At 38.4% G+C, this 27,005-nt stretch overlaps 1 protein-coding gene across 3 annotated transcripts in view; it reads right to left on the reverse strand.

The window, feature by feature from the left end:
* Positions 1-27,005, reverse strand: part of LOC101848471 (transmembrane protein KIAA1109 homolog) — a 104,466-nt gene that overhangs the window by 67,276 nt on the left and 10,185 nt on the right. For 2 of the 3 annotated variants that reach the window (XM_035972757.1, XM_013088907.2), the window contains exons 6-26: positions 26,237-26,294; positions 25,685-25,878; positions 21,150-21,229; positions 20,451-20,592; positions 19,190-19,346; positions 18,563-18,733; positions 17,632-17,749; positions 16,598-16,753; positions 15,030-15,127; positions 14,004-14,170; positions 13,158-13,518; positions 12,313-12,507; positions 11,729-11,866; positions 10,909-11,085; positions 8,213-8,458; positions 6,267-6,479; positions 4,868-5,080; positions 4,307-4,505; positions 3,399-3,605; positions 2,616-2,894; positions 1,305-1,618 (exon numbers count right to left, since the gene is read on the reverse strand). In XM_035972757.1, coding sequence (XP_035828650.1) covers positions 1,305-1,618; positions 2,616-2,894; positions 3,399-3,605; positions 4,307-4,505; positions 4,868-5,080; positions 6,267-6,479; positions 8,213-8,458; positions 10,909-11,085; positions 11,729-11,866; positions 12,313-12,507; positions 13,158-13,518; positions 14,004-14,170; positions 15,030-15,127; positions 16,598-16,753; positions 17,632-17,749; positions 18,563-18,733; positions 19,190-19,346; positions 20,451-20,592; positions 21,150-21,229; positions 25,685-25,878; positions 26,237-26,294 — 3,883 coding nt within the window. The remainder of the gene's footprint in view (positions 1-1,304; positions 1,619-2,615; positions 2,895-3,398; positions 3,606-4,306; positions 4,506-4,867; positions 5,081-6,266; positions 6,480-8,212; positions 8,459-10,908; positions 11,086-11,728; positions 11,867-12,312; positions 12,508-13,157; positions 13,519-14,003; positions 14,171-15,029; positions 15,128-16,597; positions 16,754-17,631; positions 17,750-18,562; positions 18,734-19,189; positions 19,347-20,450; positions 20,593-21,149; positions 21,230-25,684; positions 25,879-26,236; positions 26,295-27,005) is intronic. The other variant, XM_035972756.1, reaches the window with a different exon arrangement.

Here is a 27,005-nt window from a genome sequence, read left to right on the forward strand (position 1 = left end):
TATGTGTGAGTGTGTGTGTGTGTATATATATGTGTGAGTTCAAGTGTATGTGAGCATGTGAGTGTGCATGTGTGTGTACATGTGTGCATATGTGTGAGTGCATGTGTATGTGTGTAAGTGTAAAAGAGAAAGAGAGAGGGAGAGAAAGAGAGAGGGAGAGAAAGAGAGAGAGTGTGTCTGTGTGTGCCTGTGTGTGCCTGTGTGTGCGCGTGTGCGCGTGTGCGCATGTGCGCGAGTGCGCGAGAGAGTGAGTGAGTGAGTGAGTGAGTGAGTGAGTGAGTGTGTGTGTGTGTGTGTGTGTGTGTGTGTGTGTGTGTGTGTGTGTGTGTGTGAGTGAGTGTGTGTGTATATATTATATGTGTGTGTGTGCGAGTGTATGTGTGCATGTGTGTGTGCATGTGTGTGTGTGTGTAAGCGTAAGTGTCGGAGAGAAAGAGAGAGGGAGAGAGGGAGAGAAAGAGAGAGAGAGTGTGTGTGTGTCTGTGTGTGTGTTTGCGTGTGCCTGTGTGTGTTTGCGTGTGCCTGTGTGTGTTTACAACTGATAATGAAGAGAATTCAGACTCTGACTACAGAAGTGATTTTTAGTATGACTGAAACTAAAAGCATATGTGACGCCTTGTGGTGAAATCAGGAAAAGAATGAAATCTGAGAAATTGGCATTTTTCGGGCAGTATGGAAATTTTTTTCGAATCTTATATTTTTTTGCTCAACACCTTGTATGTCCATTCAAAAATGCTCTTGTGTGTGAATTTTTTTCAAAAACGTTGATTACAGGCATAACAGATTTAAATTTACAGTTTCCAAGGACTCTTAAGCTATGGAAGTCACCAAACTTTGGCAGCCATTTTCTCGCTAATTTTACCTCTGAAACCAGGCGACCCCACCTGCAATCGCAAATATCTCGACTTCTATTCAAGATAAATTAATATTTTTTAAAATCGAAAGCAAGGCAAATGAACAACTTTTAGGATGATATCAATAACTCCAAATGCCCGAAAATTGACGAGTGCCTGATTCCACAGCGTCATGACACGTATAACTTAAGTTGGGAGAGAAAAATCATCATATTAAAGAGGACTTCTTGAGTAGGCGTTGCCACTTTTTAAAAAAATTCAAATTTTGTATTTCAACATTTCTCTTAGGATAAAAAGGCACAGCAGAAAGCTGCACTCCCATTACTGCTCATTCCATGGTGAACAAGGTGCTGGAATACTAGAAGTTTCCACTCCGTTTGTAGATTTCAGGTGTTTCAACCTCTATTTCCCTAAACCTCATTCAAGTCTTTCATTAATCCACTCACTCACCTGACAATAATAATGTGACAGATGCTGGGAGTAACAGGAGAGCAGTAAGGGGGACTCCGTGATGGGCAGGTCCATGTGACTGTGCAGATTGATCATGTCCAGGAGCTCCTCCTCCTCATCAACTTCACTCCCGGTCAGTTCGCTGTCGTGGTCGGTGAGGGCAGAGCAGTAGGACAATGTGCTGTCTTCTGATGACACGCTTGAGGAAGACTGGTGGAGACCTTTCTTGCCAAATACAGAACTCAGACCCGAGGGCTGGCCTGGGGCAGCTCGTTTGATTGTACTGGGGTAGCTGTCTTCATCTGCTTCAAAACCTTTAACGAGATCAAGAAAAAGACATTAAATGACTGAAAGCAAAAAAATAAAAAACTTGGAACTTGTGTTAAAAGAAAAAAAACAAAGCAACTGAGAATATTACATTGCCAAAGGTGTCTGAGAACACTATAAACTTAATTTTACATAAAGCACTTCTTTGCCACATAACTATTGTCCCTGCTTTAAAAGGTATGGGCAGGATAAATCACAAGCTGTTCAAATGTCCTAAGCCAAGAAAGAAAAATTTTTAAGGAGAGAGGAAAAATCTGTTTCACTTCTTTTACAAATTGTACCTATGTTATGTATCTTTTCTTGCTCTTTTCAACATCAAGAACTTGAATTTTTACCAAATATTTCATGACTAGATCTATATGCAACCGATACCTTGAATTAAGAAATCGCAAAAAAAAATTTTAATTCAAAATTTTGGGCTTCATTCATCTCAACAGCTGGCCGACTATATGCATTAAATAAGAGTACGTAGGCCACAGGAATTTGAGACTACAAACTTTCATTCTAACAAATATCTGGTATTATACAATAAGGAAATATGAAGATCTCGTTATTTGTTTAATTTTACTTCAGATAAACATTAGTGTATTCATACAATTAGCATAAAGAGAGACTTCACAAAAACAACCATACATCACTCTAAATGAAAAAGCATAGGTCAAAGAGTAAAGCTAAAAGGATCAACAAGTTGAAAATCTAGCACCACCTCAGGCAAATACTTTTTTTAAATGCTGTAAATATAATAGTGAGAAACCCCCAAAAAAATACAAGAACACCTGCGTACAGGAAACATTTCGATTTAAGCTGAAATTAAACCAAATTACTGTCAGTCCAAGACTTTAGATACCCAGCCTGTATGAAGGTGAAGACTTTATGAGACTACTTGAAAGTTTTAACAGTTTTCTCCTTCATGTATGACTACTGCAAAAAGTTCGGGAACAGAAACAAGAAATGTAAATTACTGCCCTAATTTCCATCACTTACCAGTGGCCGGTAACGAATCCTTCTTTGGGGTCAACGTGAGATTCCCATCCGAGTCTGAGTTTTCCTCTGAAGCAGTAAAGTAAGAAACACTGTCCATGCTGACCTTTGAATCAGGTCGGATGAGGGGAGCCCCAAGAACGCTAGGAGGGGAAGACGAGTCCAAAGACTCGGAAGGGATGGGCTTGTAGTAAGGCGGTCTGCCCTGCCTGGTCACTGACGCTGGACTGCCAGAGGGAGGCGGGCGAGCCCTGCGGCCTTTTTTGGAGCCTGAGCGCATTTCTGAAAGCAAATAAAAATGTGTATTTATTCATTTATGTCATGTTATTCACATAGTGTAAAAACACCTGTGTATTTTCACATCATTTACTATAAGTTGTGTACGACCGATGAAAATAGAATTCAAGAAAAAAAAAAAAAGATGCAAATCTGACTGTGTTTTTTCTATGAGAAAAAAAAATTGGAGGGCTCATATTATATAGGAGTACTTGGCAGATCTGTTTCTGTAAAAAATCACATTTTTACAGTCTTGTTATTTCTCGATCTAAGTCCATGCTTTTGATGATATGCCAGTAGACTAATGAACTATGAACTCCATATTGAAATTGACAATAGCAGAGAAAGCAAACTTTCAATGATAAAAAAGAGCAAATACTTCAACATGAATTTAGCTTAAAATTACAAAAGTGATCTCAAAAGGTAAGGCTCCGCTCTTCATGACATAAAAATATTTGCTCTAAACAAAATTACAATCCTTGCACTTTAGAAATAAAAATGCTTGCTCACCGAACCCAACTGCAGCAGTTTGCTGTGAGGAGGGTAACTTTTCTGCCGCCGAGGGCAAGGAGCTCTGACGAATGAGCAGCTTGTCTTTGCTGTATCTGCGTACTTCCCCAGTCTTACTGCCGGGGAGCAGGGTCTGAGTGTCGCTGAACGTCGACTTTGGCCTCAGCTCATCAGACAGAGTGATACCACCTTCACCGGGCCGAACTACTGGAATGACAAGAGAAAACATGGTGGTGACTGTTTATTTTCTGAGTTTTGCAAGCTTAATTAAGTCTATGCTTATCTTGCATTTATAATTGTGTCAAATCTTGCTAGCAGTCTCTACATGCCACTTTCATGTAGGATATAAACAAAAGAATTTTTTGTTGAGATTGTCAGCAACCAATAAGGAAATGTATTTCCATATAAAATCCTTTACCACACCCTCTCTCTTATACAAAAATTCATTTCACCATAATCAAGATGAAAAAGCATTTAAAAAAGAGGACTTTGAAGCAAGCAATAAATTAATGAATCATTAAAGCAGTGTAGTCGGAGCATTCAAGTCAAACGGAAAAAATTTAGGATGTGAGTATTACTGTCCACAGTTTTGTTGTCCATGAGAGGCTAGAAAGAGATCCCACAACAAAATAACTGAACATAAGTTCAACTGTAGCCATATAGTTCAGTTAAACGGAAACCAAAATTGAAAAGGAGCCAGTTCTGAGTTTGCAATATTAACAGTGTGTACATATTTTGACAAGATATGATTCTAAATGAGAGCTGGGCCAGTTTTGAGCTGCTTCATGAGTTGACATTTAGGGAACTTGTTACCAGTGACAGCTTAAAATTAACAACATGTAAATAAGTAACATAGTTTGAAAATAATAATGGATAGGTAAGCAAGAGGCTGAGACGAGGCACCTTACCCTGCATGCAGCAGTTCTCTTCCCCTCCTTCAGGACTGGCAAGCTCACTCATGTAGCCTCGAGTGAAGGAAAAGCCATTATTCTCCGTGGGAGTCTTGGTTGGAGACATGCGAAGAGCCATGGTGCTGGTCTCAAACACCAACTTCCCTGCATGTAGTAGGCTTTGACCAAAACCAGGATCACTGCCATCTTTGCAGACCTGTAGCATGAAATGGAAAGGATCACTGTTACAATATATGATGCAGAACTTAAAGCATAGATTCACTGTTCAAAATAATCCTTTATTAAAGCTCTTTCTTCATGACAGTAACATATCACTATGACAACTGCCAGTTTTCACGAAGTTAGATCATTGTGAAACAGAAAAGAAGTTCAGAACAAACAAAAGAATAATTATAACAAATTACACTGACAAAAGAGCAATCAAAGAGAGGGAAAGAAGGGCAAGCATCATACAATGCAGCATGGTGAAAGAGCCATGTTTATACCCTCTTTGCTGAATTAATAGGCAATATCTTAACATATATACATGTAATGGAATAATAGAAATTGTATCCAAACCTGGGGTACTGCCACATGGCTTCCCTCTCTGTGCCGTTTCAGCTTAAAAAATGTGAGCCCATTTTTGTTTTTGCCGAAGAACACGCATCCACCAAGACAACCACATTTGCCGATAACTGCAGGGGGAGGTGCGGAGAACAGGTCAGCCTCCTGCCATAGGAACCACAAACGTTTGGTCTTGTTGTCGTGGAGCCGAAGAAATCTGTCCTGGTTCTGTCGAGACAACAAAATTCAGTTCAGACTTTAAAAAATAGTGATCGAAATACGACACCGGTCACTACTCTGTGCCCGTCATGTTTTCTTTAGAGATTAAAAAACTGTGACACTTTCCCAGGAAGGATGTATGCTTCCCGTCACAATAGTAACAGTTAACATGGTCAAAATTCATATCCTAGAAACCATCTCAATCAAATCTATGTTATGAAAACCTCAAATGTTTACAAGATGCTACTCTCAATGCTTCTCTCTTATTGAAATTGAGTCACTGAAAATACTGATTTTCTTTGATCATGACTGAATGATACCTTGCTATTTTGCAATGGCAATTTATGAGACTCAATGATCTTGAAACAACACAAATGAATGAATCCATAATCATTTAAAGAAGTTAGTGCCATTAAAGCTATACGGAAAAAAAAGAGATATAAAAAAGAATGTGCAAACTTACTTGTATTCAAGAATTAGTGCTTATTTTTTTTAGGAGGATAGGTAGCCTATAAAATATGATATTGATGAAATGGATTCTGAGAAGATATTGTTATTTTTAGAGAATGATAAGCTATAATAAAAAATGAAGCTGAACCCTTATTACCTCAGACCATTCTTTCTAAAGCAGGACCAGTAACATGTTATCTTATCCTATCCGACTCGGTGTTTATATTTATTTGTACACCCCTTTTTGAGATAAAAGATTTTTTAGGACTTACTCATACAATCACTTCCATATCTTATCTTATACAAACCTGATATATTACTATTCGTGAAAACAGGTAGCCATAGTGTATGTAGATGATTACCATATCCACTTCACATCATCATTGGCAAAATTGTCACTACCATCATCACCACTGCAGTTTGCATAATACTTGTTATCATGTCTCTATCCTTTATCAGCCTCTCCTCAGTCATAGCGAAATTTTCTAGGAACAATTAAATACAACTAATTACAAATACACTTTAGTATTTCCATTGACCAATATCAGAGAATTGGTTCACCAAGACAGAGGGCAAAGAGAAAAATAATATCTGTCAATATAGACAAAAAGGCCACATTCACTTTGAATCTTCATGTAGGGGGGGTTTCAAACAAACAAAACATCCCATCACACAATTCAACATTCTAAGAGCATCATCCAAAAACATGTCTTTTTCAGTACAACAAAAATCCAGCTGCACCCACCTGATAGAGCTGTGGGTGAGCTAGGGCCATGGCGGCCTCCAACATGACTGGGCCCATGCTCAGTCCACCAGCCTCTAGCCAGTTGTGCAGGTTGTTGCCCGGGGAGGTACAGGACACATACTGCTTCAGCTCCACTTTCTCAATCATGCCAGTGATGCCAGCTCGCGTGCTGGGGCCATGCAGGTTGCAGTGTGCAAGACGCACAGGGTGAACCTGAAAGAAAAGGAGACAGTGGGGGGGGGGGGGGAATTGCTGAATGAATATAATACTTTTTAGGGGTCTTCTTCAGACATTGATCCCTGTCTGTTCTATGACAAAGACTACAGTCTTTCCCTGGGTTCTCTTGGTGGCCAACAGTTTGTCCCTTAGCTCAGTACTTATGGACTTCTTTGGTAATGCTGAACATTGAAAGACAAGCAGTACAGGAGGAAATGATAAAGACTCCTTTGCAGCAATTACCCCACCCCTGAGTAAAAGTGCCAACACTATATATATATATATATATATAAACATGTGAGGCATCATGGTGAAATCAGGCGCTCATCAAAATAATAAAATCGAAAAAACAGGCATTTTTCTGCCAGTTTGGCAATTTTTATTGAATTTTTGTTTTTTGGCTCAACACCTTTACTGTCCGTATAAAAAATATGTAATTTTTCAGTTTTCAACAACTCTCAAGCTATTGAAGTTACAGAGGTTTTGAGGCCATTTTCTCAGTAATTTTACCACTGAAACCAGGCGACCCCACCTTCTTCAATCGTAAATATCTCGACTTCAGTACAAGATACAGGGTATTTTTTTTTCATTGAAAGGACTGCAAATGAATAAGCTTTTAGATGATACCAATAACTCCACATAACCAAAAATTGACGATCGTCTGATTCTACTGCTCATGACACATACACACACACACACACACACACATATATATATGACAGCCATATGTGCCTAAAAGGATACAGAGCTGTATTGCCCCTAAGGGAATGAGATAGACTGAATTTAGCTAGACAACCAAGGGATTAAGATAAAATGAAGTAGTGTGATTTTTCTGTAAATATTGAAATGGGACTACAAATAAGCCCCATAAACTTTTCAAAAATATTTATGGATCACTAAGACTTATGTGGAATGAAACTACAAGACCAGATGGAGGATAAAAACCCAAAATCCACACAATTGATTTATTTATTCATAAATTTTGAACTTCTAAACTTCTGGCAACAGGATAAATCCAAGTAATTTCTAAATGTTTAATAGGGACAAAACTGAGCCAGTACAACCACAACAAACTATGAAACTACTTCCTTTAACATCAGGCTCTCCTTCTTTAACAAAAGGATTTAGTGCTTTTTCTTTCCACCAACGAAACCCACATGCAGAGTACAACCCAAAATGCAGTGGAAGTTTTTACTTTTATAGAAGTCTCACTATTAGACCAATTCAACTAGTATCTTAGGTCAGTTCCCTTAATGATTCACAAGAACTACACATTATTCTTTGTCTATCCCATACTTCCACCACATGACCTCAGAGGTAGTAAACTGCGGGTACTTTAACCCATAAGGCAACTGATTTTTACATACAGGGGATATTTGCTACGTATATGTAATAACCTTCACCTTTCCGCCATATTTTTGCGATATTATCTAAAGTTACTTTCACTTTCAATAGTTGTTTTTTAAAATTCTGAATAGGGTTTAATTTAGAATTTTGCTCAGGCATCCAGCGGCAACAAGCCAACTATTTTTCAATGTGCCTTTACAGTGCCCGACAAGCATAAAGGATCTCCTTATCCGATAAGACCGGGCGACCTATCCCATCTATTCTAAGATCAAAGGAATGAAAAACTTAAGAGACATAACCACTTGCCATATCCACATAAACATGGAACCAAACCTCTTACTTTCATATCATGGGCAATATTTGACATCTGCAAGCACCCATACCTGCACATTCAAAGCAGACCCTGATTCCACCAAGAAAATGTTGAGGAAGTCCAAAGACACGCGAGTCATTTGGTACTTGACATCTTCTGAAGACGGGCACAGAAAGGGGAGTTTCTTGGAATCGTAGCACTCCTCCTGAGAGATCATATGCTGACATCGGTTGAAAGGGAGTGTTGTCTGGAGCTTGTTTTCTGCATTCTCAATTGTCATGATGAAGCTCTGAAGGAATTCTGCTATATTTTGGAGCTGTGAAAAAAAAAGTAAAGACGTGATAAAAAAACTTAAGCAAATGGATTATAAAAATACTTCTAATTCAACCAGTTCAAAATTGCACTGGATAGTTTTAGAAACTGGGCAATTTTAGTATTTAGTAGCATTTTTAAAATCCAATATACAAAAATACTACAATTTCAGTACAGCAGTCTCTGGTAAGATCCTACCACTTATGACCCCTGTTTGCTTAAGGGAAGGTACGGGTCTTCAAAATACGATGTTTGGGTCAAAATATCAATTTTTTAAACTTTTTACATTTTCAGGTACCTGAATATGTTAGGAACCAATACCCTCTGACTTCCATTAGAAAATTTTTTTTTTAAATCGGATCAGGTTTATTTCCTTGAGGGTAGCCTACCTTCCTCAAAGTAGGGCCCATTTTTTTTCATGAAATGAGCCCCAAATGAGCTCATAATTAGATGGTGATGACAACGTGTCTCCACGTGACCCTAACATGTTTAGTATCGTTGTAACCACAAGCTTCTCCTCTTCCAAACCGAAAAACAATATTGAGTGATGTGTTTCTGGCAGTTTAGTTATGAAGCAGGACACATGACGCCCCATTTTGTAAATCTTAGTTTGTTTTGAACAAAATGAATCCCCGGTACTAAAAATAGTGACCATGACGTCAATATTCAGTCAGAGATTGCCGCGCGGTAGGGAATCTTCAACAGTTTTTTTATGATCATCGCTACCATTTTCTTTCGATTAGATCTCTCAAAGCGGACTCCTTACCAAGAGGCCACAGAGGCGGTCTATGTGCATATGTGTGTATGTGTGTTGGTGTGTTTGTATGTGTGTGTATGTGTGTGTGTGTGTGTGAGTGTGTGTGTGTGAGTGTGAGTGTGTGTGTGTGTGTGAGTGTGAGTGTGTGTGTGTGTGCTCTCGTGTGTTTATGGTGCTATTGCAAACATATAATTAGGTAGCATAAAAAGGGAACGTAAGCTGACTTGTGGCCCTCCAAGCGCTTGGTTTCGGTAAAATGGGGGTAATTCAGATCTCTGTTTCTTTGTTCTTTTGCTATAAAACACCAAATGCTGAACATTTTGAAAAAGTTCAGACTTTCTTCATTACAATAGAGTAAGTTGTTTGTATATCCGATTATTTCGAGCTAGAGAATTGCCGTGGAAAGGGAAGCCCTTCGCTGTCGGAATGCGAGGTCGCCCGGTTCAAAATGGACACCCATGCATTTGAATGCTTTGCAGAAAGATTGATGATTAGATACCGTCTTTTAATTGGCTGAGAACTATACAGCTTTGAGCGTGGTTTCCCATGGTTATTATTTTTGGCCTTTGGCGTTTGGATAGAAAACCTTGAAAAAAAGTGTTTAAGTTTTCAAAGATCATTTTTAACACGAAAAGTGTAAAATACCGGTTAAAAAAGGTACCAATAGAAAGAACAGTTCTTTTTCTATTAGAATAAAGTCATCGGCTTGGAATTATTTTACATGAATCCTTCCGCGAAACTCTGGGGAGCACTCAGTATACTACAGTAGGCTATAGAGCCGACTCACTCACCTCGGGGTACAATGCGGCCCTGGCCGAGACAAAGTTCGGCATTTTTATTGAAATAACGACAGATCATTGTGTTTGAGGTAATAAAATACTGATTTGTAATGATCTCACAGTCTTGAACAAAATTAGGCTTCATTTCTTTATCATAATGATTGTACTCTGTTAATGTAGAGATGTTTGGTGCACTTAGTACTCTTTAATTATCTGTCAATCATGGGGTTGCAGCCAGTTAGCGACATCAGCAATATTATGTTAAATTGAAACAGTTGCCATTCTCTTAAACATTGACTGAGAGGTAAAAGTATGGTACCAAAATTCTCCGGAGACACAGGCCTTTCATATGAAACAGATGAAAATGTAGTATCTGGTACATAGTATATTTTGCTGCATTTGACGTGAAGTCCATTCTCGTGAAAATTTTGTTTTGTTTGTAAGTTTTTTCTCTGTAAATGAATAGTTTTCTACTTCTGTATGTCACATTGTAGTGGCATAGCCAAGATAACTGCTACATTTCAAGTCTCTATCTCAATTCTAAGACCCCCATTGCTCTGGAAACATGTTGCTCAACTTCGGAGGCCATTTTCTCCATTTCGTGTTTCCTCACCTCGCACAATTAAAAGTTCTGTATTTTCGTTAAATAAGGTCATATTTACTTCATTCTTGTTTTAAATTGTAGGGAAAAGGTGACAGTTTTTGAAAATAATATTAACTCAGTTTTGAAATTTCCTTTATATGACTGATATTGACCGGCAGGGACACAAATAAGTACAAGGTGCATAGCCAAAAATCAAGATCATTTATGTTCCACCTATTATGATGTATTTATAGATGATTCATCTTTTTTTGCACAAAGAAAAATAGGAATCTAAACTCTGAATTGCAGAAAAGAAGCATCACAACAGTACATACCTGAGGTGTGCTCAGTTTGCCGGTTAATTCTCCAACAATCACTTCAATCAACCACCCGTACTCCAGAGTTTCACTCTCTAAGGGGAGCCCCTCCAGAGAGAACATGGCATGACCTCTGACCTGTAACCCAGACAGGGCCAGATGACCATCGCGTAAATGCTCTTGCTCAGAGCCTCTCTGAGGAGGGGACAAAGAAGAAAAATGTTACCAAGGCATAATAAATTTCTCTTTTATCATACTTGAACATCCTATGACATCCTAAACTGTGTGAACCTGTGGAGGAGAACCAAACCACAACCAACTGACGGTTAGGTAAAACAAAAAAAAATGGCAATAGATTGGACGTATGCTTAAGGAGTCAGCCCAAAATGCAACAACACAAAACCTAAGACGGAGCCCCCTGGAGAGGAGAAAAAGAGGAAGATCCAGATCCACCTGGGAATGAGATCTGGGAGCAAATCTCAGGTATATGGGACAAAACTTCCTAAAGGTGGAAAAAGACCGCCGAGAACAGAGACATATGAAGCGTCCTTCTTGGCAGTCCATACCCAATACAATGGTAAAAAAGGTTGATGATGATGTTGTGAACCTGTGTGCATATAAACAGATTAAAGTATCCACAACCATGTGAGTTCAGTACGAAAGCCATGAAAAAGCAATGCCTCCAAATTAATTTTCTTCAACTATCACAGAAGAGGGGGAATCATGATTGGTTTAGGGATAGAAACGATGAAAAAAGGTTCAGAAACATTGAACATTCATAGCTAGAGACAGTAAATTATGAATCTAAAATCATACAATAGAAACAGAGAGGTCTTACCTCCAGATGATCCTTTGCCAGCAGGACACATGGTGACAGCAACAACTGTAACTTTGTCTCTTTGAAAGACTTGTCCAGCTCAAAGCACAGGCGCTCAACATGGGCACTCGGACATGGCAAATTATCCCGTGAACAGTTCTGTCAATTGCAGAAAAACGACAAAAGCAGGAAACATTACACATTAAAATATTCTGTGTTCGAATAAAAACAACATACCATTGAAACTTACACTTGTGAATATAAACCGCATTCTGCCCTGTTGATCTACAACATGTCCTGAAAACCAGCTGCTCTGAGCTGTATTAACATACAAAGTGCATCATATTTTAGTCCTATGATTATGGCCAACTAATCAAAGTGGACAGCCCTTTTGGCAGCCTATACCCAACATCAGGGTGAAAGAGGCAGATGATGATAATGAAATCACTCTGGAACATCCATCAAACACCACCCACACATCACATACAAAAATAGAAAAACTTGTTATCATGAAAAAAGACTCCAAAAGTCTTTGAACATTTCAGATTTCTGAAATTCAAGAAAAGTTGTGAATTTGGAACCTCTATGGAATATATGGTCCTTACCTTGGCTAAGTGAGCCTGTATGTCATGGAGTGTGACTGACACAGTCACTGAGAACGGTCTGTACTTCCTGGCATCAAAGGCAATTTCTTCGTCATCTGGCTTCTCTACATGTACATAACTCGCTTCCATATCTTTCATCTTACTTGGACTCTCTTTGAAATCTGTTGCCTTTTGATACTCCCCCAAGTAGTTTTCCTGTGGAAAAACAATAGTTATTAAGAAATATTCAGAAGAAAAATGGAGAATCAAACTTTCCTATGTATTGTTAAAAGCTAAAAGCATTTAACCAAATTTCAAGCCACAAAGGGTATGACCACAGAGTAGCTGGAACCTTTCTATTGTACCAATGTTTTTAGCAGGGTTTTTTTTTTAACTTAGCAAGCGACTGCAGGTACCTGAAATTATTTCTAGTTTGTACACTGATCTCAGTGGTAAGTGAAACAGAGGACTAACTCTTCTTAAAAAAAGGACCCCAAAAAATATAAGAAGTGTGAACACATTAAAGCTATCGTTACTGTGTAAAGTAAAAAAAGAGCAGGCCCTATCAGGCCAACTGCCCTATTCAAATTCAGTAATATTCACAACCTAAAACTAAACAAAACCAAGTCACTTTTGTGACCAGGAGCATATTTCACACGGCACCTGACTGCCTGAAGAGCAATGCCCACTTAATCCTAGAAAGAAAAAAAAATGTGCCGGACATGCAAAAATCAGTCTCACAGTGGGTTGAACAACCTTGGAAGTAGGAGGGGAATAACACAGATGAAAGTACAGAGACTAAAAAAAGGAGGCAAACAGAAAATAAGATTCTCACTTATACAATTTATATGTCATGTAACTCTGACCTTGAGATGTAACAGGTTACGTAGAAGTGAACCATACAGCACAAGAACTGACGGAGCGACTTCCAGCTCCACCTGTATCAGATCAGGCTCCATATTGCCAGGGTCAAAGGGCGCCTCCATCCCATCATTACTACCACAGCCGCTGGTCCCGCCGCCTTGCTGTGTGTCTGTGGAGCAGCCCGGGTCCTCGGACCGCGAAGGATTCAGGTACAGCAGTTCTTCCTCCAGCACTGGTGCCGAGATGCTGTGGTGGGCGCCGCGTTCTACAGAGGACTGAGACAGCAGGAGCGGCATAGGGAAGTACACGTAGGTGATGGTCAGGAACACATACGGCGTCGACCAGCAATCCACCCAACCATTGCTGAGATGACAGAAAGAGAACGTTACATGAAATAAAACTATATGGAATAAATAACATAAAACTGGACAGTACACCTCGTGATGGCCAGGACAATGTCAACATCCAACCAGGGAGAGGATTAGCAGACATAACATAGACTGACTTCCCATAACAACTGGCTACAATACACCTCCAACACTGAGAAAAAGTCACAAACGCTTTAAATACATTCATCAGTACCCTGGCCTTTATACCAACCTATTGTATTTCTCAACATCCTATATGGCCAGTAACCTGACCCAGCATCTTTCTCCACACCCTGATCCGTAAAGCGCCCCAGGGCCTACTTTTCCAGCATACCAAACGTCTGGTTTACCACGCCAGTGAGTATTTCTCAGCATCTCATTAGGCCGACACACCTGAGGTACACTGCTTGCGCATAGTCCAGGGATGAGGTTTTGGAAAACATCAAGGTCCAAGGTTCAATGAGCTAAGTAGCTTCTCACCTCTTCAGAGTGACATTCCTCCACTGCTTCTCATCTGTGGCTCCAAATGGTTTCCCCGTGTCGTTTCCCTCCTTGTCCACAACCCGCATGTTCTCTGACATGGCAATGAGAGCATGTCTTATGGTGTTGCTCTCTGGCAGATACAGCCGACAGTACGCTGTCTCTCCCTGGTACAGACAAAGGCACAGCATGAGTTAAAGGTTTCAGTTTACACCACAATCCACACATCTAAGTCATATAAGAGCCAGAAAGTAGACATTGATGAAAGCAACAAAAACAAAAACAAAAACTTACTTTTGAGACATAATCATTTCGGATCTCGTTCTAGCTAATAGCTAATATTCTCAGTTAATAGCCATCCTATAGCCAATAAGGACACCAGCTACACAGAAAATAAGAAGTAGTAGACCCCATCGGAGCCCCCATCAACAACCCACCACAGACACAAAACACTTATTGCAGAGTTTTTCTTTAAAGCTGTGTCTCACAGTTACAACAAATTCTTAGAAAAGATAAAGATATAAGATAATGATAAAAGATAAGAAAAAATCTGAAAAGATAAGAAAACAGTTCTTTTGACACGGAAATTAGCCTATGATGGTAAGGAACCACAAAGACAGCTTTCATGGCTAACAATAATATGACAGCTGTACTTGAAAGATCTTGTTATTTAGTGCCAGCAACTATATCATAAATTCATAACAAAAATCAAGGCTCAGCACTAAATAAAAATAACTTTACAGTGATGCATGACAAATAGTAAATTCAGTGCACATGATTGATACAATAATCTAAGCATAAAGAGATTGCAAAAGAAAGGGAGTATGCTACAGGCTACCACATCAAAACTATTAAGTGGCTTACGACCTACAATAATCACTTGAAAAATGACAATGTACAGCATGAAATATCCACAAGGAAAATTCGATTTAGTTTACAAGGTGGTTGCCATAGAACACTGTTCAGTGATTAACCCTCACTTTGAAGGATCACATAATCAAATACAGACATCCTAATGTTGCATACCTTGATGACCAAAGGTACGGCTACCTTCACAGGCATGAAGTCTGAGAAGTCAAAAGTCACACACAAGTCCAACAGTTCTCCACAAAAAGCAACATGAGCTGAAAATATAAAGAATTATATTTATAGACACAAAAGATGAAACAAATGAAACCAGTTTTGCTCTGTACCTGCATTAGAACAGTTAAAAATAAGCCCTTTCCTGTTCAACAAAGCAGAAACTGACTGAAAAAAAACTAATGCAGCAATGGTAGCCTCATCTATGAAATAAATTAAAAAAAACTGACATTAAGGGGGCTCGATGCTTACGGGACAACATTTTTAACTAAAGACAAACTGAAACAACTTTTTCATGGAAGCAAAAAGTGGTGAAAAGGGGTGTTTCGAGAAAAACAAGGTTAAACATAAAAAATGTTAGTACACAACGTAGAACTCAATAAAATTGAATTCTGTTAATGTTAATCATTCAGCGACTAGTGTCAATAAAATCTAGACTGAAAGAGGGATCAGAAAATACCAACAATAAAAAGTGCTCAAAGTGAGAGAAAATTAGTCCCCGAGGCCCTAGACCCGACCCGCGAGCCCCCTTAAGCTGTTTCATTTCAAGAGAGGCGAAGTGTGTTAGAATTGGCATCAGCAGTCACAATATACTAATACTTCTACTGCATGAAAGAGAATGTGAAGAGAATGTTGCTAAGTGTGCAAGAAGTTGAAAAACTGAATGGCCATGGCTGGTGAAAGAAAGCATACATCGATAGGGCAGTTATCTCACTTTTTGTTAGTTGATTTCTGTGGCGTCGGTGGCCTAGTGGTTAGGCTCTCGGACTCGCAACCGTAAGGTCGAGGGTCCGAATCCCGTCATGGGCCCGACGTTGTGTCCTTGGGAAAGGCACTTTGCATAAATTTTCCTCACTTCACCCAGGTGGAAATGGGTACCCGGCTATAGACAGTTAACGATCTTGTCAGTTTGATAGTGTTTGAGCGCGTGAAATCCGCAGCTTGCACTGTATGCTTCCGCGGAAGCTGAGAATTTTTCTGAGTGTTCTCAATTATTATTATTATTATTATTTCTGCTCGTATAAAATGAATCTTTCCTAGTTTTTATGCATGACATTCTCACACGCCAAGGAACTCTGGTTGTTTTATGATTTTGACAGCTCTTTTAGTCCTCCAAGCATCAGTGGTCAATGAAATTGGACTCAAGTTTCGTTCTGTGGTGTAGCAGCTAATTTAATCAGCCATAATATAAGTTGCTATTTTGATTCATCTCATTTTTTTATATCACCAAAATTTTAACTCCTTCAAAAAGGAACTCGACTTGTTATTTCTATTCTACGTTTTGAAAATGTATATATTTATCCCCTTTACTTGCTTGGTTTGCCAGTTCTCGAACATTTTCCAACGTAATATGGTGAAAAATATATCATTTCCCCTTACATTAAAGACTACTTGTTACCAACACTTGAAGGGTAAACAGTATCTAGGAAAAACTCCTTGTCTCTCTGTTAACTTGGTGACTCTCTGTCTCTCTTTCCCCCAACTCTGTGATGTCAAACCAAACCAAGGCTCACCATTTTCCTGATGCTGAGACGAGGTGTCCACCCAGTTGTTCTCGTTAGCCATGGTGAGAATCTCAAACTGTTTGATGATGAGGGTCAAAGTCCAGGTGTACGGGATAAAAGTGTAAATATCAGGGGCAGCTTTGCTTGACCAGTCATCTATCAAATCTGAAAGGAACAAAAGAGAAAAAATGGACCACACATAATTATCACATCACTCCATTATCTATCGAAACAACAATTTTAGGGTGTGCCAAACTTTTAAAAGATTTTCATTCAATAAACCGGGACTAGAGATATTTTTTTTCAAACTACACTAAACCATCATTACCATCATAATTGTTTAAAAAGCAGAGTAGGAGGGAGAGGCTTGCTTGATTTACAGACAAAAAATATAAATATACAAAATAAAACATCATCATCATCATTATCATCATCAATATCATCATAGTGTCATTCTTCGAGACTCGGGTGTAAACGACATATTGAGCTCCACATTCTTATCTTCCAAGTAAACAGCAGCCAGGTCACCCCTCCCAAAGAAACATTGCAAAATTAGTGTGCCATAAAATCAGTGTCACCAAAAAGAGTAGTTAATGAAATAGAAAGCAGATTACACACATTTTGTTTTTGAATGATTATGTGCTGTAAGAGTAAACAAATCCATTTAAGAGCTGAATTGATTTCAATAAAACTTAGTCAATGTGATGAATTGGGTGCCAAATAACCTTCACAGTTACAGGATGGATAACAACAATAACAACATTCTTGGACAAATGAATGGTTTAGTTCGAGAAACCCATATGCCACATTTTTCTTAAATCTTTTTTTTTTACTTTCCCATGGCAGCAGATTCTTCTCTGTCAGATATTTTTTTAATGTGAAGATGGGATTGTAATAACTTTTTTCCGGTCCAATCCTCACATCGAAATGATATGTGACTGAGAAAGATCAACCGCCAAAGAAGAGCAAATAAAGTAGATTTTAGACAAATGTGGTATTTGAGTTTCTTAAACTGAACCCTCAAAATGTACCTACAGACTTACCGGAGAAAAATGGCTTGAGATCAAAGATTAGATAAGTGACTGCCTTACAAGCTGTTAGGTCCAGGTACCACTCCTGGCATGCATTCCATTCTCTCGGGTAGCCCACACTCAGGTCAAACTGAAACAGTTACACAGCAATATGAAGGACCGATGGTTGAGATCAGCTCCTTCTACTTCTTTAGCGCTACAATTATCCCATTCTGTTCCGGCCTGAAAGCAGCTGACATAATGCTAATTTGACATATACTACAAATTAAATAAACTCATCAACATGCACAAACTAAATTGGTATTGTACTTTAAAATCCTCTTTTCTACATATTCCTGTTGTTCTAGAGGAAGGATCCACTTCTTAACACTCATCAATTCCAACTTATTTGTTTGTCCGATATTGTTTCAAGGCACATCATGACTAAAATGATCTTTCAGGATGTTGAGGAAATAGAAGAGTAGATAGAAATGTTTAAGAACAAATGTTTAAAAAGTATCAAGCCGTAACCGCCTTTAACCTTTGACCATAACAAAGCTTAGAGGGGGCCGGGGAGTGACTTGAAGTGAATAACTCAAGACAGAATTTAAAAAGAATGAGAATCAGAAAAAAAAGCGTACATTTTATTTACAAGTTGATATATTTGAACATACAGCTGATCACCTACAAACTGGGATAGATGTTACTACATCGGCATAGACAGCAAGGAGCAAGTGTGACACGGGTATATGAGTACCTGCTTACATGTGTGTATGTGTGCTTATTCTAAAAGAAAATTATGTGTGAGCATCTGCATATAGTGTGTTGGAAAAACAATGGATACAGAACAGGAGATGCAGCAGAAAAGGGATAGAGAAAAAAAAATCAATTCAAACTTGTAAACAAGATTAGCAAAGCAGGGACAAAAAACAGCAATACATTTCTGTAAAGAGGTTACTTTTACCTCTAAAGTCTCACACTCGATCAGTGACCTGAAGGACATGCTGGTGGTAACATCAACCAACATAAGCTGACCTTTGACCTTTGTAACATAACCATTCTCTTCAATTATCCATGGAATGGTCACTTCCACATATGATCCTTTCCCTGCATTCATGTGGATGGCTTGTGTCATCTACAAAAGAATCAGAGAAAGGATTGAGTTAAAACTAATTTATCATGTAACTCCTAAATCATAGGAAGAAAATAGTACAGCTTAGGTAAATAAAATAAAGGTACCATTAGTTTTCACAGAATCTATGGTGCTCTATATATTAATATTTTCACAGTGTCAGCTCCTTCTTCTGTAACATGAAGATTGTCCTTCTCTTTTCCAAATCAGTACACTTCCAAAGCTGTGAATGGTAACAAAACACTGCAATCAACACAGCGTCTAAAGGACATGAAAAATATTATGCTGAACAGATAATGGCCTTTCAATATAGAACCTAGATGTTAAAATGCACAAAGCAAGTATTTTAGAATAAAAAATGAACCTTTCACAAAAGAGAGATTAAACAGCTTAAAATCTACCGAATATAATACATCTTCACATGTTTACAAATGAAAAATACATATTTTAAAAACCTACAGCATTTTTTGTGAAGAGAATGTCAATAGTGGAAATTGCATTGATGGTCATTTTGACTTCCAGCGTCTTGTACTGTCTCTTCTCTCCTGGTTCCACTTCGCGAGTTGGCACCACAGGCTGGTAGTCCGCAGGGTAGAAAAACTTCCAGATCAGCTCTCTGTGAATATGGAACAGGCGGCAGAACTTAAAGCTAGATTCCCAAATGACTAATTTGTGCAAATGATGTTATACCTTCACAGACATTTTTAATTTAGAGGTAACCATGCATATGAAAAGGCGCATAAATCTTATTTAGCAATTCAGCAATGTAGCCAACGATACATTATGCTATTGTAATTAAAGTTTGAGTTTGAGAAAAGAGAAGGACATCAGCACAATTAACTTCACATAGTGCTGGGAAAAGGCAAGACAGACAAAAATGTAACAACCGAGGAAAAGAACTAAAATATGGCCTATCAGTAGCACCCTCTAACCACTCCCATAGCAAAATAATAAAATTGAAGTCCAATATACACATATATATTACATAAAACACACAAAACAGCCCACTGACCTGAAAATGGCATCAAAGTCAACAAAAGAAAGCAGAAAACAAAATAATTTATTTTCAAATAATTGTCAACAACAACAAAAAGTGCAAGGCAAATGGCAAAGGGATAGCAGAAGAATGAAGACAAAGTGATCAAGACATCCGTACCAAAGCTTTTAATGACAAACAAAACAAAACAAAGGAACATGGAAAGGTACAGTTGAGAGAAAACGATGCCGAAGAAAAGGTGGGCAAAGCATGATGTTCATTATATATAGCTAGCATGCTGATCCATGAATTGGGACGAGACGAAAATCAACAATATGATCGGATAAATAAATTTGACTTTTACTACTATAATTAACACCTGATGAAAAAATATCCACTTCTTCTATAACGCAGCTTCAGCAGCAACTGCAGAGGCAGAGAGTATTGTAATCACATTTTAATTGCAACAAATTCTCCAGACATAGTCTTTGGACCCAATACACTCTGAGAAAAACTTTTCATACTTTTACACTTCAGTCCATTTATCTATACCATCATGCAAAAAGACAGCAGCTTGTATATGAAACAGCTTTCCACAGAATAAAGACCAAGGTCAACACAGAAATCATTCTACAGGCAGAAAGTCTTAGGTGTCTTAACCAACTTAAAGGCAAAGTGAGGCCATATGTAACTATAGCCTACTTAATTTGAGTAAAAAACATTTTGGTAAAGTTATGACCTAACCTTTGCCTATCAACCCATGGTCCATAATTGAAGTCAGTGTTTTTCCCACACTTGATGTCGACTCCAACACACGGATACGTCCTTCTCACTAAAACCTCTCCATCAGCCATTTGGATCTGTTCAGGTTCATGTTGCACTATACCTGTAGGGTTTTTTTTTTAATGAAAAATGAAAGTCATCAAATTATTCAGTTATTTCAAACTAGACAACCAGTTTTCCTTTAAGAGAATTTATCAAGACGCATGTATAGACAGAGGTTATTACCAAATTTCACAATATCTTTACCCAAAGTTTCAGTAATCAAAATACAGGTATGTGGCTAGAGCTGGCCAAGGGTCTAACAAGCACTTAAAAACTACAGCAAAATTTATACCTCCCAGTACAAGCACAAACATCAGCGTCGAATTAGAGAAGCGCTCTATCATTGGTAGTCAGAGTGATTAAAAAGAATCTTTCCCGCTTCACACAGATTCAATCTTTAAAAGAAAATTAAAATGTCTGCCCTATTTCACTGACTATCCCCAGACAGATTCAATATTGATGGGATTCTGAAGTTTCAAAAAAACCTAAAAGAAGTTTCTGTCACTGCAAGTTGCAATAATTGTACTTTATTTTTCTCAAGTGTACATATTAGTACACACAACAACAACAAAAACTTTTTAACCAAGTGAAAATATTTTAACAGACATCCTTACAAACCTGGTTCATCTATGTAGAAGTACACATCAACAGAGTTTGACATTAAAACAACAAATCCCTCTCCCATGTACCGTGGAGGTCTGAAACAAAGAATAAGACACATAATCAATTTTAAAATGCATCTTCGTGTAAGCACTATTTCAAACCTCATAGCAAATGTGTAATGATACAGTTGAACCTTCCCTAACAGCCACCTATATAATACAGTCACATGTACATTCAGCCTCTTCCCCTGTTCCCCCTTGTGTGTGTGTGTGTTTGGTTTTTTTTACAATATAATGATACTTTATATTAGTTGGCCACCTGTCTAGGATGTCCACTTTAATCCTCAACAATGGGTGGTCACCTTAGACAATTTCAACTGTACTCTCTTTTGAGTTTATGGGTTTGGGCCAATTTTCAAGGACAAGAAGGTGGTTGTAGAAAAAAAGAATTCCAATTAATTTTTATGTGGGTCACTGAGTGTAGTGGTTATGCTCATGTGTGTAGGATGTGTCATTTGCATATGTTGACCTTCTTACTGCGTGTCTATAAATTATAGAAGGAAGATTCTTTAAAAAACCATATGTGAATCTGATTCTATTTCTAATCAAAATAAAAATGCATTCAATTTTTCAAACTTTGTCTAAAACTTGAGCAATTTTACACCAGTTGCTATGGATGACAGCTATACAAGAAGCATGACCTACTAGTTCATATTTTCACGGCTGTTCAGTTCTACCAGAGAGTTTGGTTCTACTATCCTTGCGGAGCACTTAGTTTAACACGTCCGCTGACCTGCGGGGGTCATAAATCCCACCTGACAGTCGGGCCGCGCATCGCTTCCTGGGCGATAGCGCTGTTAGCCGATTTCGGTTAGAAAGTCTGTAATTTTCACTTGATTTAAAACCCTGTAAATGTCCTCTCTTATCTATCACTATGGGTGTGTGAGGTATCAAATGAAAGCTCAGATTCTCCTAAATAACCCGCATCCTTTAGTTTGGTTCTACTTCTAATCGAGAACACACCCTGCCCCTGTACTTAACCCTACCTTGTGATGCACGTATTTCTCGGAATCCTCCAAAATCAGGATTTTTTTCCATTCGTGAACTTCAGATTGTAACCAGTTTTTTATCTGCTGTATTAAGAGTCATTGAGGAGGTTATTTGTGAAAAAACTGTTTTGATTGGTTGGAAAACTTCAGCAGGACGGCGAGTTTTGTTACTTCACCCCGTAATATTTTCCCGGCCGCCGCGCTGCCCAACACGGTATTCACCCTGAGGTCCCGCTTTCACTTTCTGGGATTCTGTGTCGACACGTGTTACGAGAGTCTGCTACCAGAGTGAAAATGGAACACACGCGGGAACTACACCTTTGAGTGTTTAAAAAATTGTGTAGAACGTGCAGGGCCAAAAGTCAAAAGGTTAAGAAGGCAAACTATGAGCAAATACTTTTGTGTAAATTTTAGAGAATGACGTACTCGTTCTCTATCATGTGAACGTAGAGTGGGATAGTGCAGACACACATCCTGTACACTGTGCAACAAATGTGTAGGCCTACAGCGCATATACTCCTTAAAAATTTGAGAAGCAACCCTAGCTGCTGCACAACAACGTATTGAAGAAAATTGACACATATGGACACCTTTCGATCAAAATAAAACAGCAGGTTCTTGCCCTTTGCACACTTCAAAATAAAGATTGTATTAGAAAAGTACATGAAACACCATCTTGCTCAAAAGACCCACCAGAGCCTCCATCTGTTGAAACACCGACCCATGTAATTGCAGCAGACAAACAATCACATGAAATACTCAACAAACATCCATAGTAGATCAATCATCACTAGAAATATCTCCAGTAAACTCCCCACACAGATCTAACCCTAGAGACCCCAGCCGCGACTTCAACACCCAAACGTACACAGAAAGAGTTCAAAGACAGTTTGAAGACATATCACTAGAGTATGCACTTCGAGACCTATTACACAACCATTGTCTCATTTAGAAGAAACACCCGCTACACAAATGATACGCAGAAAACGTTACTCCTCGGCAGAGAAAAGAAAGGTACAGTTGAAATGGATTTGGCCTAGATCTAGGTGTAATGAGTGAGGAGGGTGGTGAACTTGTTCACTTCAGCATCGCAAAACTGGAGAAGAGGACAGTGGGAATTAAGGGAAAAGGGAAGCAGTTGAAATCTGTTACTGAAGGGAAAGAAGAAGAAGACAGCTAGCCTTTGAACTCAAAGACACTTTTGCATTTATTGTTATGAGTATTCATATTTGTTTTAGTGAAAAGTGAAAGCAGCTCTAGCTGTGAGAAGACAATGAGGCAATAACTCCTGTTTCATGAATTGGATAGCAGTGAACTTTCTACATGTTAACTATTTCTGCTTGAACTGTGAGGAAACAACAAAAAATCTCTCGTTTCATGAGCTGGACAGTAGTAAATCTTCTACAATTTCCACGTTTCTGAACCAATCGAACCAAAAGTAAGTGTTTCTGAAAGCTCATCATGTCACTGTTGTATACCACTGATTGTCTCATAGATCTGGGGTTCACATTTTAAAATATCGTAATTTTAAAAAGTAGACCCGCGTAAAAATTTCCATCAAAGTTGCCCTCAATTGCGGCGTGTTTTAAAGGGTGCCCAGCTATGAATATCAATAAAAAGTTATTTACTGTACAGTCCAAGAATGCCTCTATCTGTTGATAGTATTTTGACTTTGATTTGTCTGTGGGTAAAGCCACGATGACAATATCAAACTGTATAAAAATTGTTAAGTCACAACAGTTCACTCGCAGAGCAAAGGTCAAAGTGACCTCGCTGACCACCCAGGCGCGGCATGGATGACCAGGTCAATTACTCAGGAAATTAAGTGCTACGCTCGGGAACAGTCGTGTTTTAAATGCAAACAAATAGTCACCAAGACATAAATAAATTCTTTGTCTCAAATGACTGGTTTTTTACCTAGATGTCAACATATCAAGTGGTTACTTATTTTAGACACAAATCGAATTCTTATTTGATCTATTTTCACTATTCTATAAATAGCAACACATATAGCATATTCCTGTTATTGCTAGAGAAGCCTCCGTTTGGCTCCCAGACATCACTAATTGAGAAATATAGATGTATATTTGTGCTCTGGCTCCATAATTTATTATTTACAGCTTGTAGGTGATCAAGACGACACTCAAATAGAGCAATTTGAGCAAAATGCAACTCATTTTAATATATGGAAAAAACATTCTTTTCCCCATTTTTTTTTTTTTTTTTTTTTTTTGGCTAATTCATCAGAATCAAGTCTGAAACTTTAGGTAGAAGCATTAAATAAACCAGGTAAATTTGACAGAAACATAAGACTTGCAGCCACCCAAAACCATCACACACTGTTGCAATCTTACTGTAAAAAATCTGTTGAGAGTGAAGTGGAATAACAAAGAGCAAATAAAATTTTGAGTACGCTAAGATTAATGAGGTGCTCACAGAGGCAGTAACCTCTTTTTTTATATTTGGGAAGTGTCATAGACTGCACGGGAGGAACAATCTTAGATGTCAAGACCATGATCGGAAAAGCAAAGGAGGGCATTTCAACAGTTTTTTTGAAGATCAGGAAGCATTACGACAATTTCAAAGATCAGGATTTTCAATACTGATGTAAAAAGTGCATTGTTATACTGATCAGATACATGAAAAAGTAACAAAATTGATAGCCAACAAATTACAGTTTTTCGTTAATGGTTGCCTGAGGAAGACCATAAAAATTCACACGGGCCAGACCTTATAAAAAATGCAGCACAATGGAGGAAAACCACACAACAACCAACTGACAGGGAGATCAAGAAAAGAAGACGGAATCCCTAAGAGAGGGGGAAGAGAGCAAGGCCTAGTTCCACCTGGGAACAAGATCTGGAGGCAGATCTCAGGCATATGGGGCACAGCTGGCTGGAGGTGGAGACAATCACCAAGAACAGAAACAGGTGCAGAGCCTTCTTTGGCAGCATATACCCAGTACCGGGGTGAAAGAGGCAGATGATGATAAAACGACACGAAATTTTGTTTCAGGAGACTTTTGCATAGGCATCATCTCATCTAAATAAAATATTACAAAGATGAAACCTCTTTTCTCTATTGCTTTAATCTCTTCTCTCATATGTGACAGAGTTCATCTCAGATGTCACATTTTAATGGTGATTCAAAAATAAATCATATTCTTTAAAAACTTTCTTTAAAAAAGTTTTTGGGTTTTTTTGGAGACTACATTTGCTATTCCAGTCAACCTTACCAGTAAAAGCATTATGTAAACAGTAGGCAGCATGAAATAGTGAGATAGAAAATGCACATTCCCTTTTCATGCTTGAAATACCAGACAAAAAATGGCGGTCAGTATGTGAAGTTAACAAACACAATAATTACCACATTTTTCTAAAGAACAGAATTTAAAAAACCAGAATCATTGAAAAGAAATACAAAGAACTGGCTAAACTCAGGCGGTTTTGAACTTCCCCTCCACAAAATTAAAACCAATACAAATATAACCACAAGTACTCACTCATCCTGCACTGGTCCGTTATACTTGGGGCTGGGCACCAGCATGAGGCGCACTGTCTCCATGTTACACTTGACTGTGTGCATGAACAAGTCAAACACTGTGGAGGCCGGCTTGGTGGTGTACACCATATTGGCTTTGTCAAACTTGAACAGGAAACTGTACGGCATCAAGTAGTTTCCAAATATCACACGGCCCTGAAAGAAGAGAGAGACTATCAGTTTTCAGAAAAGAAACACATCCTTTCATTTTAGCCTAAACATACCAATCAGAACAGCTTAAACTATTTTTGACCATCTTTTGATCTTTATCACAAACCAGTCACCTAATGTAAACAATAACTTGTTCTTTTATTCTATCTGTCACATCACCTTGCAAAAAAAACGTAAAACTTTTCAGAAATCCAAGTAGTTTGTGTCCTCTTACTAAACTTCTCAGACAAATTCATCACTCTCTTTTCTTTTTCTTTCTTAGTAAGGGGGGGGGGGGGGGGTTGCTCTTATTGAGGGCAGAGGGGGGAGGGGGAGTAAATAATCTTTTTTAAAAACAACTTACAGAAGAAATTTCAATTTTTGTAACAGGAACTAAATCTCTCCAATGAACATCTAACAATCTGGGGAGAGAAAAAAAAACATTCTTTGATATGATGAAGGTAAAGAGTACAAAACAGTGCATACATATTGTCACATGTCTCATGCAGAAAAAGCCAAGGTAGACAACTTCTCAAAGTTGAAAGTTTAAAAAATGGTAATCAACACCGCAAGACATCGTGAAAAGAAAGCATTTAGTTCTTTATAAAAGGTCTTTATTATGAGCTTCATCCGAAATCACATTCAGCATTACAACATAATTCACTTATAAACTTTGTTTTCTTATATTTAATGTCAGTTTTCAATAAAAAGGAGCGTAAAACACATAAAGCATATTAAAAATAACTTGTTCAATAAGCAAACAAAATCTATAACCACTTTTAACCAAAACATATCGCTCACAAAGGCACTTGATTATTCCTTGCAGTCCTCCCCTCAATTTCAATAAAATAAATAAGCCAATAAGTTCAGAACTCTTTTTCTTATTAACAATTAGTTTTCCCATTAAGACATGAAAACAGCACGCGGGCTCTCGTGGCCTAGAGGTTAAGGTGTTAGCCTCTCGTTCAAAGGTCCCGGGTTCGAATCCGGGTAGCGACCGAAAAATTTTCTTCTCTAAAATTGTCTCCTTTCACCTCCTTTCCTGCTCTCTAGCAATGTTCTGTTGTCTGCTTTCAATTCCACTTTCTGTCCCCACCCCCTCACCTCCTTTGCCCCCTCCTCTGGGCTCCTGA

This window comes from Aplysia californica, unplaced genomic scaffold (assembly GCF_000002075.1).
Source record: "Aplysia californica isolate F4 #8 unplaced genomic scaffold, AplCal3.0 scaffold00831, whole genome shotgun sequence".
NCBI lineage: Eukaryota > Metazoa > Mollusca > Gastropoda > Aplysiida > Aplysiidae > Aplysia > Aplysia californica.